The sequence below is a fragment of the Echeneis naucrates genome, chromosome 4 (genome assembly GCF_900963305.1).
Source record: "Echeneis naucrates chromosome 4, fEcheNa1.1, whole genome shotgun sequence".
Lineage (NCBI taxonomy): Eukaryota > Metazoa > Chordata > Actinopteri > Carangiformes > Echeneidae > Echeneis > Echeneis naucrates.
Window position 1 is genome coordinate 12,161,346 of NC_042514.1, and position 22,782 is coordinate 12,184,127.

The following is a 22,782-nucleotide window of genomic DNA, read 5'->3' on the forward strand; positions in this document are numbered from 1 at the left end:
ATAAGCAGTGTAGGTAATTACTTCTATACAGTAAAGTGGTCCAATAGGTACAATAGCAAATAACACTGATTTCAACTGAAGGTACAATGAGTTTGATTGATACAGTGTAATGTGATTTGAACACTATCAAAAAGTAGTACCAACACACAGAGTACAAAACTAGTCTTTATATGCCCAGCTCCACTCAAGCTATATTATGTTATGCAAGAAAGTTTTACCATATCCCCGGCCCATCCCCTTCCTGTCCCCCGTTTGAGCCCACAGCATCCACAACCTTGAGCTGCATTTCTCATAGTCCCGTGATGGTGTGTGTTTTTCTGTAATCCAATCAGGAAATCCGTCTGAAATTACTCCAATGCAAGGGAGAGGGTGAAAATTATTCTTAATAATGACATAATCAGCAGAGCAGCCATTAAGCAGATAAATTGTCATGCGCATCGTGCTAAAATATCCAATTATCCTTTGTCCCCCAGCTCTCGGTGTCGGAGTTGGAACTGCCAGAAAGCCAGAAGGTGTATTCCCACTTCCCCTTGGTTCAGTCTTGCTGGCAGGTCTGCAGTACAGGGCCCCCCCCCACAAGAGAAGAGGGCTTAAAAAGCCTTGGTGCTTAGTGTACAGATCTAGATATGTAAATAGGTTCTATACAATAAAGTTGTTCCCAATCCTCAAAAATAAGTGGATCAAAAGTATCTGACATTTTTTTTTTTTCCTCAAATGAATTCCATTGTGCATACAGGGTTTCTTTTTTCCACGATATTTCCAGTCCTTCCTTTGTTGGTTTCAGCAATAGTTTTTGCCTTATCTTACATAGCCTCGATTTATGAAGTTAACACATGCCTAAATCTACTCTGTGCCCCACAGAGTAATCTGCAGTGTGATGCCAAAGGAAAACAATATGTTTTCTTTCTTTTACAAAGTGCTCCCCTCTTCTCACCTCCGAGGCGTGTCTGATGCTTTGTTCTGCTTCCAGATAATACCGTCAAGCAGTCATTTGTCAAAAGATCCCGAAGGCCATATCTGTCGCTAGAAAGAAAAAGTAGTTTACTGTACCTTGTTTTGCTGCAATATCAGAACAAAAATAATGATATAAAACATCCTCCTCTTTGTTTTAGCTTGTGAGGTTGTTTTTTTTTTTTTCAACCCTTATTTGTACCTTTTTTTCTTTTCGTCTTTTATTTTTCTACAAAAACATAATTACTCTCCCCCCCCCCCCTCTGGTTCAAAGCCCCCAAACCCTTATTTATATTCCCTCAGGTATTAACAGGGTGTCATAGAATCCCAGTATAATTCCATGGGTGTCTGGCAACTCTAGGCTGGCGTTTCAGCTCTTGACATATCTGTGTTTGTCAGCATGTCGGCCTTAAGTCCCTGCCGCAGCAGTGGCATTAGCTTTTTGCTTCAGCCATCAGAGTCCTGCCTGCGTGAGTGTATCCACAGGGCTATACCCGGGTGGTGGAGTGTGAGTGTGGGTGGGGCAGGGTGTTATTCTGCCCACTGGTGGGGAAGGTGTTGAAAGAGTGGAGCGAGGTGAGCCCCCCCATGGTGCTGGGGATCATGGTTATGGTGTTTGGTGTCATGAGCGGGATGTCGTCTGGTGAGCGCCTCATGGCCAGAGTGTAGTCCGGCGGGCAGGCAGTCCTCAGCACCACATCGTGCGGGTGTAGGGAGTCACCCACACCCCTGCAGTCCCGGTCCAGGTCCGAATGCTGCTTCATCTGCAGGGACATGATCTCCTCTTCCTGAGTGTGGGCTATGTCATTGGCAGCACTCCGCTGAGGGCTGCAGCGCCTGTGGACATCATGTCGGCGCTTGTCCTTCTTGTAGTAAAGCGCAGCAAAGGCCAGGATGTTGAGGAAGAGCAGCGAGGCTCCCACTGCGATGGTCACTGACAGCTCAGTAGAGTAGTCACGCTGGTCCACCAGGTGTGGCTGGTTGTGGCTGTCCTGGGTCTCAGTGGGAAATGGAGTTGGGTTGGGACGTTTAGTCACCAGAACCTTGGGTTTTGGAGTTCGGTTGGTAGCCTCAGGTGGAGGAATCTGTGGAGGACAGCAAGAGCAATGGTCACAATATAACATGTTTGTCAAATAAAGTTCAATCCCCATGCACTGCCACAATCTGAATGTGTCAATCAGTCATTTAAGAGAGAACACTACAAGTCAAGCGCAGGTATTATGTTAAAAACCCAACTCTCTGACAGGATAACAACATTTGTTATGATATTTTACAGACTGTTAGGATTTTTATCATGTGTTGGATGAAGTTTTTGACCTTCTTGCCCTTTACAATCACGGCTAGGGGTCGTTCTCTTTTTGAATGTAGAGATAAAGTAGTTGAAATATTACCAACCTTGGTGGTGGTGGGGATGAGCTGAGTGACCTCATTGAGGCTGTGTAGATGAGGAACCAGCTCCAACCACAAGTTCACCTGAAGAGGAGATCAATATAACATATTATATACATATATATAAATATTGTATAATATGTGTGTGTGCGCGCGCGGTGGGGCTGATGTGCCACCACACACCATCAGCTAGATATAATCAATAATTTAGTATTTCCTTTGGAATGTGGTAAAATTAAAAAAGAGATCAATTCAGCTTAAAAGAATCAAATAACACAAGTAAAAATAAGCAAGAGAACAAATTAGGCTGATTCTGCTGTGCCTGAAAAAGAAGGGCAATTAGGTGCATGCTACATTTATAATTATTCAAGTTATTGAGTAAAAATTATTGAGTTAAAAGTCACATTTCTTTTATTTGTTTATTTAATTTATTTAATTCTGTTTCATTTTTTTATGACTATCCCAATCAGCTCTTTTAAAATGGCATCCATATCGTAGGTGGCTTCAACTTATCATGAGCTGCTGAGAATTAATAGTAGAAAGGTTAAATTGCAACAGTTGGGTCTGAAAGAAACTGAGAATTAATATGCTTCTATAATCATATCAATCAGCGTAGTTAAATAAGTATAATAGAAATGCAAAGTCCCTGATGTGCAGTCGTCACTGAGAGTAATTACATGGCAGTTTAGCTGTTCAGCTAATAGTGAGCCAGCCTCATGATACCATACAACATCATGAAAACTAAAGTTGGATGAGTCAATGCTCATTCTTAAGTCTGCATGTGGCACGGCAGCTGTACCTTGTTGGCACGGTAGTGCTCCTTGACTCGGGGCTTCAGGCCAATGTGCAGGTACAGCTGGTCTTTCTGGTTGTAGCGTGTCCATGCCACCTCTTCAAAGCGGTTGGGCTTGGTGTGGATGAACTTGGTGTCCTGAGGGACGGGCTGGTTTGGGTCCCTGAAGAGAACAAAGGGGCCAGAATTTCTGGTGAAAGCATTCAGGTAGGTATTACAGCAGAGCATTAACACAAGGCCTTAAAAAACAATGTAAAGATGGACACGTTGCCTCCTATTGGTTATATCGTCATTTGCTTGTTTACTTCTGAGGGCAGGGACAACTCCAGCCAAACTATAGTCGGAGTGGACCTTTCAAGACATGCGTCTTGTTATTAACATTTTCATTTTGACCTAAGTAGAGCATGTCCTTCAGGCTAATCAGTATAGCTCTGAAAACACTGTGTTGAGTGTTGAGAAGCAGCCCCAAGGTTTCATCAAATTTTAATCAACAGCGTCTGAGACATCACACCTGATAAAATGAGGGAAAAAAAAGGTCAAACTGATGATTGGAATCTGGCTGAAATGATCTTAACATGGCTATTAATTTCATAATTTGTCATAATATGATTTTTTTTTTTTCAAATTCTCCTAAATTGCCATGTCGATGTTTTTTTTTGATGACTTTTGTAGTGTGCATTGTTCGGGCTTAGGCTATTTATATTGTTTTATATTAAAATTATATATTTTATGTACCACCTTGAATAAAATTACAAGTAAAGAAATAATAACACAATGCTGAATGTAAATATAGGTCAACCTTATACACCTGCCCCCTTATATTTGTATCAAGAGACAAAATGATGTAGTTCCGTGTTAAATAGAACCACTTACACTTAATGTCAGCAGAACAGAGCCAGCCATGTGAGGCAAGAAGGCCCATTCAGACCCATTGAGCGCCCCATTGTCTGAGACTGGCATATGGAGCCAGCCAGACCTCATCAGAAACACGCTTAACCATTCCAATTGGTGGGATAAATCTCCCAGGTACCCGGCATTGCACGTCAATTTGAGGTTATATATGTAGATCATTAGTTCCTTTCTGTTCCCCTCAGGGCGACTGGGCAGTGCACAAAAAGCCACTGTCCCCCCATTACACTCTCAAAAAACAATTACTGCCAAGACTAGATGCTGAAAGGCAACATGAGACTGGAGTGAAGGGGGGGGGGGGGTTCATTTGTTCTATCGAGAATGTTGCTCTTCAGGCCATGACCATTAATTAAAAATCTATTTGAAGATATGTATGGAGTAGCTGCACAGAATACCAATTGCACTGCACAGTCTATAAAACATAGTAGGCCAACTCAGGAGACCTGGCCATCAAAACAGACAGAACATAATTACAATGAAATAAACAACTACTCTCTGGACTTGTAATGCATGTCTATCAAATCCCATGTATGAATACATCATGACTACATCGACTGCAACAAATTGCCCACAAAAACTGTTAAAACACCCACATGGATGATGTTTTTGGCACTGTGTTACATATATGAACATTAAGCGGTCAAATTCCTCAAAAGGAAATGACAAACAGTAGTGAAGAACCATCGGGGCCTTCTTGGCCAAACAGATCAGGCTTTAACATTTTCCATTGGGTCACTTTTGTGCTACTATTTTTTCTCTTGTTATTAAATTAAACAAATAAATGAATAATTTCAGACAGATTTCCAACAAACTTGACTCAGAAAATAAATGGTAGCAAAAAAAGTAGTAGTTTTTTTTTTCTTCTCTCTCCTTTGGCTTGCCTTTCAGATGAGATATAGTTAGCTGCCTCACTCACAGGACAGAAGGTCTGAAGCTACCAAAGCTGCATGTGTTTGCTGAAGAAGTGGGAAGTGACTTAATCAATCCCATTTTAATTTATAGTGGGTGGGACAGCTGACTTCATGTAGAGCATGCTGGTGGTGGAAAACTTGGACTTGAACTTTTGTTTGAACTAAAAATGTGACGTGTGGGTTTGGGTGAGTAATGAGTGTGAATAAGTTTTGCAAATAACTCATATATTAGGTATCACATTCATTCTTTTAGATAAAGAAAAAGAAAAAGAAAAGAAAAAAACACAACAGCTCTATGGATAAAGTGAGGTAGAGTTAAACAAGTTAATCTTGAATGCGTCTTTGATTCCTGAATGCTTTGGATTTATTTCTTGTATTTAATTCTCTCTATCTTGCAAACACAGAGGATAAGAGGGAGAGAGGATAAGAGGTCCCTTACGTCCTCGAATCATTATTTTCAAAGCAATACAAACATGAGTATAAATACTGGTCAACAGTAAGTTATGAGATATTTCTGTCAATTGTTCCTCTCATTGATTAGCACTGGACTTTCATATACCACAAAGGAAATTGAAAATGTCCTAACTACATTGTTATGTCGTGCTGGTGCTGGAACAACAGTGAAAATGACATATGTAATGTCCTTATACCCCGTCTTGGCAAAGTTGGTCCAATAGGTCATGACCACTGCGCTTAGCATCACGTCGTTCTTGGAGAAGTTGCAGGGAAACAGCTCCGTTGGCCCAATCATCGGGAGGCCAAACACATACGGGATCTCATCTCCATGAGCTGCGTCTGCCCACGGTGGTACCTAATGAGTAGCAGATGAGTCAAATTGGATGAGTATTTCTACATTTATGTGACAGTTACAGGACATTTAAAGGCAGCGTGTTCTCTTGCTGACACGCAGCATATGGCGATGATACACACAAACACAGACAGATCAAATATGCTAGGAGAACACATTATTTCGTTGGAGAAATGGGGAATTAGATGGATTTAATATTATTTGGCCTACCATATCTGGCACAATATTCAGTGTATTACAGTGAGAAATAAAAGGAGAGCACTGATAAAGAAGGATGCCTTTGAACTGAATTTTAAACAAAAATGTCACTGGCTGAGCCCGTTGAAAAAAAGAAAATCTGACAAAACAAAATGTGTGGATTTAATCACCATTCAAGCCTTTCATTATAGACTACAATTAGTCAGTGCGGTAGCGTATCTAAAGAATAGTTGCACAAGTGAAACTCGAAACAAGAAGTTTGGGAATTTGTAAAACTCAGGCTGCTAAGTTGTCATAGTAATGCAATTGGAATAAAAACAGGCCATGTTTTGTTCCACCATCTGCGTTAATGTGACAAAATAATTGACTTTCTTACCAAAGCCTGTCACAAAATAACCATTTTTAAACACTAGGCTGTCTCTTTCTCAGTAATGGCCTCCTGATTTGTATTAACTAAAAAATAAAACACATATTATGCTTTCGTATGGTTTCTGTCTCTGCAGGCATATAAAAATCAGACAGAATTTTTATGTTCTGTAATATCAACAATCACTGAAGTTGATGAATTAAAGTCATGGACCCACCTGTTCTGTCTGACAGTGGTGGTAGAACGCATAGAAATATGTTGGTGACCCAAAGCTGGAGTGCAGGTCGGCTGTGGCAACAGCTGGCGCCACCCACTGATGATCAGTGAACAGGGCCAGCAGGGTCTTCCGGCGAGTCTCCGGGTTGTGCCTGTCAGCCCAGTCAGTGTACATGAACTTGATGGTCTCTCGGAGGATGTCTTTACCCTCTGGGTAGCCATAGAGGTCATCCACAAAGCTGGACACGGCGTAGTCGAAGTCATTAGCCTGGACGCCATTTTCGTTGTCCACAATAAGCTCCACAAACTTAAGGCCCTCGCCTTGGTTCACTCCCAGCATGATATCATAGTTGAGGAACTCACCTGAAAAGAGATTTGGCAGTTTGTCGTTAAAAAAGGAAGAGCATTGCTGGAGATTGTCATTCTTAAGTAAAGTGAATAAATACCTTGCTCCATGAGTATCTGAGGGTCATCAGGGATGACATCGCCATCGATAACAGGTCCAAAGGCAATATGGTACCGGGCCGGCTGAATGTCTTGATCTACCAGCTCCTTGTAGTGTTTTCTCTGCAGACACACCACGAGTTCTACAGTGTCCTCCAAGTTACAGCCCACTTTGCGGGCCAGCATCCGGGCATACTTTGCCGGCTGAAAACTGACAGCCCAGCTGGACAGGGCTGTGCCGCTTTGGGCGATGGCCCTCTGAAACAGGCCTGGAGAGGGACAGGAAGGGTCGTGGTTAGGGACAGCATCATAAATAGGGACAGAAAGAAAGAACATTGCACATTATGACGAAGGAACATTTTCAAAAACAAGTGTAAACATATATTGAATAGTGGCGGGTTAAAGTGTGCCTTGTAGTAACCATGCTACCTGCTAGAAACAAGGATTCTTTTAACCATGAGCAGTACCTTATCACTGCAATTCAAATCAATGAAAAAGGTCAATTATCTGTCTGAGAGAAATGACTCGTAAGTATTCTTCCATTACAAACCAAAATTTAGCCAAACGGTCTATATTGACTAAAGCTAATTTCAGGCTACACATTCTGCATGACCTCAATTCATCCCACCTCCCTTTGCTCTTCATTCAGCCATTAAAATAAATGTTGCCTCTGAACGTATTCCAAACTGTACCATAGCAGTTTAACTGAAGAAACTGTTTCAAAGCATGTGAGCAGAAAGTCTGTGAGACAGGTATGAAACATTCATTGAAACATTGTAAAGTGATCAGGTTTCGAAAATGGAAGTTAAAAGATGGACTTTCCAATGTCTTTGTTGTTATTTTGTAATCCTGGGATTCACCTGCAAACTCTTTTTAGAGAAATTTCAGAAAATGGAAAAAGGCACAGGTCAGGCTTCTTTTATGGTTTTGCTTTTCACAGGACAAATTATACAAAATTGGGCTGATTAAAACCAGCCTTATCCTTCAGATGATGATAATTATTCCATCATCTTATCATTCAAATATCTTAATAGCAGTTCCGTGCCTGAGCACAGCGTTGGTTAAATGTCACTTTATTTTTCCTGCTCAGAATACGGCTAATTTTTATGCGATTCTGTTAAGCATTTTCTTTTCCTCATGTAAAATTTAAAGAACTTAATTCAGAAGGAAACCTTTTATGCCCCCATTGTATCTGACCTTATCCTGCAACAGCTCTGACTCCAGAAATAATCTGCAGGGCAGATATTTACATAGTCACAGTTTTAGTTAGCATTAGATGAAAAGCAATTTCTCTTTACGTAAGGGCAAACTCACATGCCAGCATATATATATACATGAAGTAAGCTGAAAAACTAAACCTGGAAACAACTAAAGTGGAACTCTGCTGTGTTTTGTCTGCACTTGCTGCCCATGTTACTGATTTATGGTCATGCTCGACTAGCTGTGGAGATTCAATGTGACTTGTATTCCTACCTTTGGTGGAGTTGCTCCACCGGTTGCCCTCTGAGTAGTGAGACAATGTGAGCAGGTTGACACAGGAAGCTCCGGCTCCTGAGCCAAACACAGTAATACGTAACGGATCACCGCCGAAGGCTGCAATGTTCTCACTCGTCCAACGCAGAGCCTGAATTTGGTCCAACAAACCATAATTCCCTTTGGCTGCCTGGTCACCTGTACTCAGGAACCCTGCAAGAGAGGACAGAGAACAGAGGGGATGTTAGCTTGGATGTGCATCTTTTTTTTTTGTATTTAAGTTTCATTAGGAATTATATAACTTATATTAGGCACAGAATTTTGATTAACAGAGGTTGCAAAAAGAATTTATTGCTACAGGGATTAGAGGAAATGAGAAATTTGTGCATTTATCGACTAAGAAGCCCTGTGCAATTGTACACGTACAAATCAAATACATTATTGCTTTAAGAAAGAAAATAGCTAAGTATGGCACATAAGTTGCAACAGACGACATTTGCAAATGCAGCAAACTATCCAGCTATAACACGGGGGTGAGAAGTGGCAGCATAGAGAAGGGAAGTTAATACATGCAGTCATTAGACAAAAAAACGGGAGCAATTTTTCTCACTGTCATTTTGTTGCCACCTGTAGTTACGCAATTATCAGAATTAACTTGAGTTTAAATTTTTATGTCAAGGTAAGCCTGACTGAGAGAAAATACAATGACAAAAAAAAACAAAAAAAACCATGGATTAGGCAGGCTAAGAGCTAATGTGTGAAATACTTAATGAAATTTCAGTTTTCACAAAATAAAAAAATAAAACCAAAAGAACCTCTTTTAAAAGGTGTGAATATCAAACTTATTTTATTATTGATCCACTTGATTAGAATAAATCAAACAAACAAACAAAAAATAAAAAAAAAACCTACTTTTGAACTCTCTGGGCTTAACTTCCAGTAGATAATGGAGCAAATGTTTCTGTTATACAAGCAAAGCCAACAAGCCTGGCTATATAATAATTTCCTCCAATAAAACAAGTTATTACCCCACCGAGAATCCTAGAGCGTGGATATTCAAAATATATGCAGACAGAGCCCGTTTAGGGAAAAAGAAACAAAACAAACAAACAAACAACAACAACAAAAAAAAAAAACCATATCTAAATGTATGGCCTCAAATAGAAGTTAGAGCAGGGTGATAATGATGAAACATACATACAAAGCAACAAGGGCTTGTTTTCTCAAAGAAAATCACATTTTGTTATACTTCCATTGTTATTTTAAGACCCAAAACAGGGTTAGTATGAAGAAGAAAGAAAAAAAAAAGAAGAATCAATCCGCTTCAGCTGCTCCGAGCATCTATAGTAAAAAAGGCCATGTATAATTCAACCTCACTTCCAATGGCTGATGGATATAGTCTCATGCTGTATTTTACTGCCTTGCCATTACCTGTTAGGCAGATTGCACAAGTGAAACTGGGAATGCCTGACAAACTTACATGAAAATTATATTTCTCAACAAGTCAACACAGAGAGAAGACATTATCAGTGATAATGAATGAACTTCTGGAGTGAATAAAAAATCGTTGTTGCTCATTTTAAAGAACTCTGGAGAAAGTTATAGGCAGTTTAGCTTAGGAATTTTTCTCAGGACCTATTATGGGGCATTTTGGTGTTTATCATTTGATTCTTGGTGTCTCCTAAAGTAGATTTATAAACTTCATTATGAGTCTTTTAATATATACACATTTTGTGTTGTACTATTCACTTGCTATCTGAAGTGCTCTGTTAAGAACTCAGGGCATAAGCATGCAAACAGTAGCAGGCTTTGTGCAACAAGAGTTTGTGGCCATTACGGTTTGGTTCTGCTCAATCGGTTTGAGTGGGAGTCCGATTCTGAACAGAAATACAACAGATCCAATCCACTTTCAAGAACTGGATTGCAAGCAAGATAACCACTGTCAAGCAGCCAGATAGCAGCCACAGGGAAATTCCTAAAATCTAAAGAGCAGTGCTGCAAATCAAGTCCCTCTATACACAGTTATCACAGCCTGCAATACCGTCTACAGGCAGGATTCATAACTTGAAATACTTTCATGAAAAAAACTTTTAATTTTTCAACCGTGGACACTTCCTGACTAAGGGAATATAAATAATAGAAGAATAGATAGAAAGACAGAGTTAACGCTTTACACGTAGGTGATCTCCACCATCCTGCAGGTTTATGATGCTGGAAAATCGGGGTGAATTATAGTTTTGTGCTCACAGTTACTGAACTGAACTAAGCGGTTAAATTGTGGATAATGTATCTGAGCTAACAGGGTATAGCATGTTAATAGTGATGAATGCTTGAGCATTTATATTTTTGTGTGTGTTGCTGCGCTGTTTCTTCCTGGCGTGCCAGCTCAACGTCACAAATCCACAATGACAATGCAGATGGACATGCTGTGAGTTTGTGGATTACCCCGCGTGTCAGAAATAACCACTGTGTAAATAAACTGTCTAATTGTCATTGATTCTGAAGAAGTCCTTGTTGAAGTGACAGATACACAATATACAAATTTACATAAAGACACCTGATGGTCCTGCCCACATGCAAGTGGCTGCACGTGGCTGTGTAAATCCTGCATTGAGTATGCAGATCAGAGCTTGGCAAATCTCCAAAGGATATGGGTGTCATTTTACTGCCCACAATAGTTGTGGGCAGTAAAATGAACCGCTCTTCACAGTCCTTTGAAGAGCGGTCCAGGCAATCTTAGAGGTTCGTACAAAGTTCTCCGAAAACAGTTTTGTCGACAGCAAAAATAATATGATCATTCATGCTGAAAATCTACGGCCTTTTATTCGTCTTTAAATGCAATTCTATGTGTCAATCCTATTAAGGAACCTTATCAACCTGCTTTGGAGACGTATCTCCATCCCAGACAAACTTAAACCATCTACACCCACCCATCCTAAGTTTTTTTCTCTCTCTCCCTGACCAATTTAACCTCTCCGCTTCTCACTGTGGCTGCATAAAGATTCAGTGCTAGTGAGGTATGAAAGAACTGATGAGACAAGGCACCTCAAGTATACCCACAGGAGAGCTCTGGTCTTTTAGAGCAATTTCATGTCCAACACCACCCCACTACCGCCAGCACCATCGCCAGCTCCCTTTCCCTCTGATGCCCACGCTAAAAGCTCCATTACCTGGTGCAGGCATCCGGGGAGTCCCTCACACGGACCAACCTCACCCATGATCTGTCTCGTTCCACCTCCCACTCTCACATATTTCTTACCTCTACTGATTGCCTAGTGCCATTCACCAGTACAGTTTATTCCCAAACAGATGCAGAAATACCTTGTGTGTTGTGTGTCCACTAAAGCCTATGAAAAAGTACACAGGAATGATGTCCTAAATGTGGCAGAAAAAAAAAAAGCCAAACATTTTAGTCCATCTCTCCAGCAGAAAAGGTCCCCTTAATGAGTAAATAAAGGTGAGTGAGGAACGCTGAGAAATACTGCAAATTTATGCTCAGTAGCACTAATTATGAAAAAAAAAAAAAAATCCCTAGGTAGATGCTTTGATTGTGTCTTTCAAAGAAACCCTGATCAATACAAGTGGCTTCAGCTTTCTCCGTCCACTTCTTTGTTCATTTATGCTCAACGTCCATTTGGAAATCTACGCATCCATTTCAAACGATGTTACCGTCACTGCTCACATACTTTCATGCGTCCTTTATGTTGGCCTGGATATTGACCAATGCATCGACTACGGGGCAGCTCAGAGTCAAAAGTTTATGACAACAACAAACCAAAACAAACATGGCGACTGTGGAGGAGGTATTGATAATGTATATCTAACTTAAAAGACAAAAGTGGAGGTGGCGGTCGGTGAGGCCTTTAAATACTTCCCGACTGGAGGGCGGGGAACTTTTTTTCTCTGGTGCTGACAATGAGAGAAATTGACGACGAGCGTCATTTCCAGGACTTGAGGATGTCCGCCGGGGCCAACACATAAGAACAGACATCATATCACATATGTGCTTCTAGTTCCTCACCAACTCACACAACCTCTCTTCAAAAAGTCCCGCCATTGTTGTTTCTTCTTTGTGACTGGAGCTCGGGGACAGCAACACTGCCCCCACAGTTTCTGGTGGTACTGCTCCGTTTGGTCCATATCCTTAAGCTTTATAGAAATGTGTAGAAACATGGACAAAATGAACGTGAAGTACGGACAAATAGTGATGGGAATTCCAGCTCTGTTTAGAGAGTCACTTCTTTTGAGTGTTCCAAAAAATAAATACGTATAAGTACAAAAAGACCTTTCTCACTTAGAGAAAAGGTCCAATCGCTGATTGTATACCTACTTATTCGTCAACTTTTAACTAGTGTGAAACAATAAATACAAAAAGAACAAAATAAAAACAATAACAACACAATAACAATAAATACAAATGTGTAAACAAAAAAGAAAAGAAAAGCAGGTAACAGTTTCAACTAGCCTTTAGAGAAGGTTGGCATTGAGAAAGGCCTCAGCTTTGAGGGGCGGCTTCTGTTCCTTCCCTCTGTAAAGAAGATCCGCTCAGAGGGGACGGCTGTGGCCACAATACAGTCTCCGTGCCATCACATGTGCAAGGTGGCCTATCCAATATGGTCTAATAATGGGATTTATTTATTTGGACAGCTTTTTGATAGAAATGGTCTACGCTCATTCCAAGAGTTAAGAGATCAGTATGATTCACCAGCTTTTTCCTTTTTTATGTATTTACAGCTCCGTACTGCTTTGAAGACCTGGGGTACCATGGGACTCTGACCTTCCTAAACATGAATTGACAAAACAACTGTACAATACCACCTATACCAGGGGAACTGTATCAACTTTGTACTCCCAAATACTGCAGGCTTCTTGCAGAACGATGGCAGTACAAACGCTCTGGCAGAACGATTGTGGTGTGGTTGCGTCAGAAATAGCATGGGATACAGTGTGGAGTAACTTAGCTCAGGCTTCCAAAAACCCCAGTCACCAATCCATACACCTAAAAATTATACATCAAGCATATTTTACTCCAAAACTGAGACACTTAATGAAGCTGGAGTCATCTCCACTCTGCCAACTTTGTATGCAAGATTGTGTCGGTACTTTTATCCACATGTTTTGGGAATGCCCTGGAGTACAGTTGTTTTGGTCGCAGGTTATCAAATATTTCTCCAAAATTCTCAATAAGGAGATGCCATGCTGTCCTATAATGTGTTTATTAAATGATAATTCTAAACTTCCTATGTCCAATCATAAAAAAAGATTCTGGATTTCCAGCCTAACTGCTGCAAAAAAAATCTTGGTAGCACGATGGAAGCCACCACACATGTTATCAGTAGACTATTGGTGGCATCTTCTGCTGGACATTTTAACTTTGGAGCTCTCAGGTGCACGGTCTCATGGTGCAAAGGAAAAAACACTAAAATCCTGGCCAGAAACTATAACAGTTGTGAAAACCTTTTCGGGTAGAAGAGGGGGATGAATTGTAAGGTTACAGGTTTGGGGAGGGAAAGGGCAGATCACTCACCCACCAGGGAGGGAGGGAGGGAGGAAGGGGAGGGGAGGGGAGGTTTCCATGTTACCTATCTACTGTTCATATTGTTGATGTTTAGTTTTGTGTTATCATATATACTATATATTATATATGCACATAAGAACATTGGCTCTGTAATAGATTACACCCAATACATATACATATACTGTTTTTTTTTTACTGTCACAGTCTATTTTATTAATTTATTGTATAGGTGTGTGGGTATAAAAGCATATATGTAAAAATAGATATATCTTATGTTTGTTAACATTACAATGACTATAAATAAAAAAAGAAAACAAGGGGTGGGTAGACTGAAGGGTCACCCATTCTGCCTTTGCTTGATCAATGACTTTGAAATGCATCAAAATTTTGCTTCTGTTCCTGCCACTCATTTTCGATTTCCACCTGTTTCCAGCATCTCTGTGTGGGTGTGCTAGTGACTGTTCTCTCTCTGAGCTGTGTGTAGCCCCCGCCCCTTCCCCTCAGTGCTCATGTAGCTGACCAATCACGTGCGGCTTGAACAGAAAAAAAAAAAAAAAAAAGAATAGAAATTGAAGCGAGTCCGAGCCAGGCAGGATCCGGTTCCCGTTGTTCATTACAAAGAGCTGGCTCTTAGAGCTGCATCGTATGTAACCCACAAAAGGCTCAGAGTATCCATATGCGTATTTCACGTTGAGCGTAAATGGGCCTTAAAGCTGCCAACACAGCTAAACCCTTCAGAATTAAGGACTCTACAACTAAGTCTACAAAAAAACTGGCTGCTGTGCATTGTATTCATCACATGTCTATATTTTGGTGGCGCAGTAGTTTGGGCAGCAGTGTCGGTCAGTTGCTCCACCACATCTGGACAATACCAAAAAAATGAATAACTAGTGATCTTCTGACTTTGAATTTGGGACTATTATTCACCAAACCTTTGGTTTCAAACAATTTAAGACAATATACAGTTTCATCTGCATATTGTGTATATTGTGTTTGTGTTTACATGCATTCTAGGCTTAAAAAGTGCATTAAATACATAACTGTATCTTCGCAATGCCATTGTAAGCATGCAATCATAATTGTGTTAAAATATATATATGTAGGTCCAACACACACACTTAGAGTGTGTGTAGCAGTTAATATACTAATTATTGTCATGATCTGCTCTCATCAGTTGAAAGGAAGCATCCTGATATACATAAATGCTTTCACACGCCGCTGTTTCTTCGTCTGGTTCTCTCACATACAAGTGCTTCTCATGCATGCAACACTGAAGTTCACAAGCATAAAGTACTTCAAGCAGATGAATTCACCATTAAATGTCTCTCACAAACAAATACAAAAGATTTGCATCTCCCAACACTCCCACCGCCGACACCAGTGGAGAGACTCAACCCTCGTCTGACTGTTTAATTGAGTTCGTTCATTTTCTCTCTCCTTCCCTCTGACTTATTTATTTATTTGTGTGCTTTTGATCAAAGCCTAATCTGGTGGAAGCAACGGCAGCCATCTACAAGAAAGATTTTAATTGATTCAATTTAGCTGCAGTGCAGGGATGGGCTGGCAATCACAAAGAGCGAGGCAGGAAGAATGATTAGCAACCCAACAGTGGTGGGGCAGCAGGGAAGGGACCACCCTCCCTTGTTGAATCATAAACAACACACACACACAGACACATACACACACCAAGTACTTTTATGCAGATATGTTTACATACAAGAGCTACAAATGTGTTTACAGAGATGCAGAGGCAACCCAAATGGAAAGATGCTTTCATTACCAGGTGCGGCATTGTGGTTGGATATCTTTTAACCACGTCTATGTGTGTGTGTTTGTGTGTGCGTATCAGTGCAGCAAGTTCATCAGAGGGATAGGATATGTACCAAAGTAAAAAGATTTTGTCCCAACGCAAAACCAACAAGCAATAAAAAAATTTTAATAAAAACAATGACCAATGAATTTAATTCAGTTCAACCAACTTCCAAAAATTACAAGCAAGAATTGAAGTTGATTAAGTTGTAAAGTAAAGTAAATCCACTCAGCTTTCACAGGATTGAATTCAATTTAAAATAAATAAATAAATAAATCCCTTCTCTCCCCACATCTCCTCAGTGCTGTATTCCATTTATAGTGAGCTCATAATGCTCAAGTCTTTGGCAACATGCTGTAAATGTTGAGTTTTATCAGCCTTTGAGCTCCTATGAAGCCCGTCACACTCCATTTTCCTCCCCTGTGTAGGTTAGATCATATGTGTCTATGTCTAAGGTTTGGCTAAAAGCCACCATCCGTGATCACTGAGACTGCGATATGGCCGCTCGGCCTCTAAGCTCCCCAGGATGACAATATTGAGGTGAACCCTGATCCAGGAATCGAGCGTTTATCCCTGCTATCTCTGTCGAACCAGAGAGAGAATGCTAGACAGAGAGGAAGATGGGATTTTTTTTATATCTTTTTCTCCCCCCACATCTATTTTTCACAGTCATGGTCTGTATACTATAATCCTCTCTCTGTTCCCTCTTTCTTTCATGATGTATTCTTTTGACTCTCGATGTCGAGATCAACAGAATAAGGGAAAAGTACACCAGCCTGGGAAAAAAGAGGAAAAACACTGACTCCAATGGAGGTAAACTGTACGGTTAATGAACTCAAAAAAGGGAATGTAGAATTCAGAGAAGGGAGGATTACAGTGGATAAAAATGGAAAGCGTGACAACGTGGTGGTATAAACAACCACTCGGATTTTCTTTAGTTTTCTTTTCCTTCATAATAATCCTTTGGGAATTTGTAAAATGGAATAGCATCCATGTATCCCTGGATTTTCATTCCAGGGATACATGGAAAGTAATAGTTCTTGTGTGCAAGAGTGAAATAAAGAGAAACAAGAATGGTCAAAAGCGTTGCAAAAGAGACAAAAAACGTTATAGCCCCAAGCGCAGCCGGATAATGAAAAATATTGATCAGCTATAAAGAATTTCCAGTAGCACAATGACTTAATCACATGTGTTGGTAAAATTAGAAAAAAGAGAGCGTATCCTCACATCATGACCTCACTACCCACAAAACACTCCTCCCTGTACTAACGTCCAGTCTGTATAAGTTTGTTTAAAACAAATGGTGCAACGCCAGCTTCACATATTTACACTGCCTCAGCAGTACTCCATCCATATCCCTCCACACGACAAACCCTAAAGACAACAGCAGGCCGAGGCCAAGTGCACGGGGAATATGCTGATGAGGCACAAAGCATTTCTCACCGGAAATAATGAATATGGAGATTACAGGATATTCACTCATTCCACCTTTATTTAGACAGTGCTGGGGAAACACACAGAGCAAGCTCTCATTTTCAGGTGTGTACCTGTTTGCATGGTGACAATTGTGCATCAGTCACAAAATGGATGCAAGCGTCAAAACAGCAGAGTGCACTGTCATATGAATAAATTAAACGTGTGAACAAATGAGAATAAGAATAAATAAGAATAAAAAAGTATAATGAATAGAAATGTACAAGAAAGGTTAAACATTAGTCATGTTGGAGATCAGCCTTTGGAGCAGGTGCTTTTAACTCCTCAGTGTAAAATGATACAAAGAATGGAATTTAATTCATAATTTAAATTAGATTACAATTAAATATACCTGTGCTGGTTAAGCTGTAACAGTTTGTAAGCTACAAAGGCACAAAATTCAAATTCCAGGCCATTTCGTGCTCTCGCTTTCAACATAATTTACGACAGCAGAGGAAACAGTTCATCATTAGATAGGTTCTTATTAGGTCTGCTGTTTGACTGGGATGCACAGTGGCTTCATCTCAACAATTTTGATATCGAGCAGCAGCTTACTGCTGCAGGAAATTGGGTTGATACAAGCAGAATTTGTCAATCTAGCCTTTGATTAAGTTAGATCATTAAATGCATCATAATTATAATTCTAAAAGTAATAATGAATGCGGAAGCATGCTCTATGTTTGCTTCTCTTAGTATGAGAAGCTGCAAAATAAGGCAACTTTGCTGTTGTGGTTCATACATAGGTAGTATTCAGTGAAAAGTCTCTAATAAACCATTCATATCATACCCACTGACCACTGAAAGACAGGAAATGCTCGCAGGTATTTTATGCCTAATGTGGACAATGTAGCTGCTAAAGAGCCAGATGTGCATTTTTCAAGCTCCAAAAGAGTTTGATGACAATTTTCTCAAAATTGTCACTCAGTAGGAGAAACAAAAAACTAGTCACGTTGGACATCACTGTTTGAGGCACTGTTTGCTTTCCTCGCCAGACGTCAGATAAAACATTCATTGTTCAAATATTGTAGCCGGTAAAAAGGACAAATGACAGTTCAACTTCCCTGCAAATATACGTCTAGAAAACTGACACAGACGCACAAAACAGAATGGGGAAAAAGTCTGAGTCATTTTACCTTTGTAATCCACCGACTAATGGAGTTACGAAGACAGCTGATGTGCATTTATGCGAGTGTTTGAATTTGCATTTGAAAGGCCCAATTTATCTTGAAATAAGTAAACTGATTCCACAGAAGTTAAAAGTCCATTTAAACAATACAACAAGAGAGAGAGCAACAGAGAGATAAGACTTCATCACGCAGCCGGAGAGGTAAATGTGCATTGGTGTGTGCTGAGGCTATTTATTAATCCTATCAGATCTTCATCATTCAAACGCTGTCATTATAATCTTTGTAGTTGACAGTGGGCAAAGAAATAAACTGGTGGCAGTCTGCCGTGTGATAATGAGGAACACGTCAAGAATAATTGGATAATGCAGTACATATAAAGTTTGGAAAGGTCAAACGCGAGCTCAATGATTTTTATACTAGGCATCACAACACACACAAACACACACACACGTGGCTGGTGCTGGTTAACATGGGATGTGACAGGCACGAAGTCAGAACTGTTTATTACTGGAAATATTTTATGGTAAATGCTGAACGGAACAGCATCTCTGTTAGACTCCAGCTAACACTTCAAAGACCAATATGTAGTAACACCACAGTGTTTAAACACAGTTATCCCCTCCTCCATCTATCCATCCGTCCATCCATCACTCCTGTCTTACAGTACGCTCGTTTACCATCTCCACTTCCTTGCCCATCAAACTTTCTCTCCACTTGCTCTCCACCCTCCCCCCCCTCCCTTCTGCTGGTGCAAATCAAATTATGTTGTCAACTTCAAAAATGAAATGAGCCACTGTTCATATTTCTTGTTCTGCACAAACACAAACATGTGCTAATTTGTGTCGCTGCCCTAACAGATTTCCCTGCAGGACAAGCTGGTATACATTACCTCCTTCTGCTGGGTTGAAGGCGACGAGGGAGTGGGGAGGATTTTTCTGTGTGGGTACGGATGTGATTAAACTGTTACACAAGCTCCTCCAGCCTTGTGGAGCGAATACATAATAGCCCATAATTAAGAAAATGTAAAAAATGATTAGGCCTTGACAGCTTCTTCTACACAGAATGCACAGAAAAACACTGAAATGTCAATAAACAAGAAATGACAGCCTTAACTAGATGGCACTCGATAGATTACGCAACATCTGCCAAGGCCAAACAATCTCACACAATTCTGTCAGATCTGGCTAATTATCTGAGCTCACGTCAATTTTGCAAACTCACAGATCTTGATGCTGTTGGTGTGTCAGATTTTTTTCTGCATCAAGACAATATTTTTGAGGAATTGACTAACTTGTTGAATGAATTAATAAATGAAACATAAAAAAAAACGTTAAGGTAAGTGATGAAAATGATTCCTGGATATGCCCCTGCAACCTGATCACACCTATGTAAGGGGTTAGTCCATGGTGCATGGACCTTTACCAGGTTTGGTGCAAATAACTTAATTTGTGTAATTTTGCTTCATACTCTGAACAGCAAAGTTGCAAAATTACAACACACAACACTACTGAGTAAAAGACACGATAGTTTCTATCACAACAGTGCCAAATCCTCTTAGTATTCTCAACCACTAGTTGGCATGTTGTACTTTGTTCTAGCCCCAAATCATAAAATATTCTGATGTAAAATATTTGAAGAACTAGCTTATATTAGCCTCCCACTGAGCCATAAACTAATTTGCTATCAAGGAAAGTCTAATTCCCACCTGGTTATATAGCACAACATACATTCTGCTACCTTGCAGAAACTTAATTCTGTCAGGTACAATTCCTTTTTTGATCACAAAATATTCTGCCTCAGATATACTCAGAGGCATCTTCTCAATCTATGGCGGTCTCAGCGGCACCCTATTTGTAAACGATTGCTAAATCACCCCATAAATATGAGTACAACACTTGTTTATTTGCTTTATGTAAACAAGGTTTGAGGTTTGCCAGGTTGCATTGAAAAGATGTATAAAACAAATAGTCTAATCTTGCAGATTTTCCCATCTGTCGAACTATTTATTTTTCATATAATTTCTTTGAGGGTTGGAAAAAATACTAAAGCCTCCTCTCAAAACTCAGCAAGAAGTGAAACAATCTAATGCAAGTGTCTCAGTCCCTGAAACACTGAAGATGTGTGTATATATATACAGAAACAATGCAAGATGTTTGAGTAGATGGCTACCACATGCAAATTGTGGCATTCGAAAGGACAGAAACAGTACAAGGCGTAGTTGCAGTTTGACAATGATAGCACTTAACAGAAAATTGCATTTGATAAGTGGTCTCGTGCATGAGAAAAGGTGGGGCTGTGCTACTTCACCACAGGATGGGAAGAACAGCATTCATGTGTCGAATCCTGTGAGTGGTGAAGTGGCGTCCTTTCTTAGCACAGTAACATTATTAGCATAGAGGGAGGACTGAGGCCCAGACAGCACGAGATGAAAACTGACAAAACCCAAATGGAAGGAGATCAGAGAGAGAGACATTGAATGAGAAGTGTGAACGGGAGACGACAATGTGAGAGAAGGAGTGTGTGGGAGGTGCGGAGGGAGAAGACAGGAGTAAAAAAAGAAAGGGGTTGACAAGAAGGAAGAGGGAACTTGGAATAGAAAGTGGTGCTTCAGGAAAACATGACTCCACAGGGAGTGAGGTCAAAGATAGTTCTGATGTATCCAGTCCTGTGTATGGATGATGAAATAAAGATGTACAAAATGGACAGAGGCAGACAAAACATTAGAATAATGCCCCCGCTCCACTAAGAAAAGTGGAGTGTGGAGTTAGTGAACGAAAGATGGGAGAGGAACTAGTAACATTTACAGTATTTGGTGCACATTAATATTTTTTTGCCTCTTAACAACAATCAGAATCATAAAAGTACTTGAATAGGATATCCTTAATCCCAAGATAAAAAAAATTAATAAATAAAGCCACACCCTGGAAATTAAATGGTATATATTTTTCTATTTTTAACGAATGAAATGGACTCCTAATACAATAAACTATTAATCGGAAACATTGAAATGTCTGTACTTCCAGTTTGCAAACACTACCTATGAATTGTATCGCCTAGGGTTAGGGTTAGTGTGTCCCTGTCATTTGTGTGTGTATGAAATTTCACTCTACCTCAGCCAATCATCATTACCTGTCATGCGGTTTACCCACCCAAAAGCAATAAATTAAGTTATCATGACGCCCCCCCTGTAATTGTCGAAATCTGCGTTGTAACAATGGAAACAGTAATTATTTAAATGACCTATTATGGATAAAGGCAACACCATTAGCAACACGGTTTATTTTATTGCCATCATTCCCATCTGTGTTAATGACACCGCTGGTCTATAACGGAACTGCAGCGTCATGTTTACATTCTGTAGGTGAACATGTGCAGGCATCCTAGGCATCCCCAAGACAAGTATGGATGGTGCTGGATTGCCAAGGAAATAAAAAATGAAAAAAAAAAAAAAAAAAAGAAAAGAAAAGAAAGAAAGAAAGAAGTTTTAAAATGCCTAACACCAGCACAAAGCAGTAGTTCAAAGAACTGTCAGCTTCCATGCTAATGCATTACCAACCGCCATGGTCTTCAAACACACACATAGGTCAGACGTCAACAACATGTTGCTGGAATCTTGAGGCAAGGGGCCTTCAGATATGCATGGCTTTCACAGGAGCAGAGTAAGCCACTTGGTGCTTTTGTAGTGATGGCACTCAGACGGATTCAGGGCCACAGTAGAGAGAAGAGACAGAATATGTTATCGATGTTATCTTGTATCAGCTGAATGAGAAACTCCAGGACAAGGCGAGGGAAGAGAGAAAAAGAAAGATCAAGAAAGACTAAAATTGCCGTTGGCTGGTTCTGTCACCATCAGTGGAGAGGTAAGGCTGCAGTCCATTTGCATGAAGATGCTGATCAACAGTGGTGGACAGTAACAAAGATATTTGGACATTACCTTCATATTTCCATTTTTTTGCACCCATATGCTTTCACCCCTCTACACAAAATAATTTGGTACTAGTGCGTTTGTTGACTTTAGTTATTGCAGATTATAAAATGGGTAGCTTAAAACAGACAGTCCGATTGGTTGAGAGCTGTTCAGAGCCACGACTGACAGGCAAAGAAAAAAGAGCTAGCTACTGGTTATGTGACAATATTAAGAACCCAAGCTAAAGAGCAAGACACAAAACATACAACACAAGCAAAATTGCAGGTAGACTAATGGGAGAAAAATGCTGAAATAAAATGGATGGTGGTGAGTGTGACTGATTCCTGTGCAAGTATACAGGAGGGCATATTTAAGCAATGTACGCATACAAGGTGGTCACCAGGTGAACAAAGCACCTTATCTGTGATATAATACGCATATTCCACAAGCCTGTCGTTATTTATTGCATAAATACATTTTAGGTAAAG

The 22,782-nt window shown here is 40.1% G+C and overlaps 1 protein-coding gene across 6 annotated transcripts in view; it reads right to left on the reverse strand.

Moving 5' to 3' along the window:
• Positions 1-1,439: 1,439 nt before the first annotated feature.
• Positions 1,440-22,782, reverse strand: part of nlgn1 (neuroligin 1) — a 239,751-nt gene continuing 218,408 nt past the window's right edge. For all 6 annotated transcript variants that reach the window (XM_029499462.1, XM_029499467.1, XM_029499464.1 and 3 more), the window contains 7 exons: positions 8,487-8,672; positions 6,989-7,255; positions 6,544-6,905; positions 5,604-5,764; positions 3,140-3,296; positions 2,347-2,424; positions 1,440-2,036 (listed from right to left, as the gene is read on the reverse strand). In XM_029499462.1, coding sequence (XP_029355322.1) covers positions 1,440-2,036; positions 2,347-2,424; positions 3,140-3,296; positions 5,604-5,764; positions 6,544-6,905; positions 6,989-7,255; positions 8,487-8,672 — 1,808 coding nt within the window. The remainder of the gene's footprint in view (positions 2,037-2,346; positions 2,425-3,139; positions 3,297-5,603; positions 5,765-6,543; positions 6,906-6,988; positions 7,256-8,486; positions 8,673-22,782) is intronic.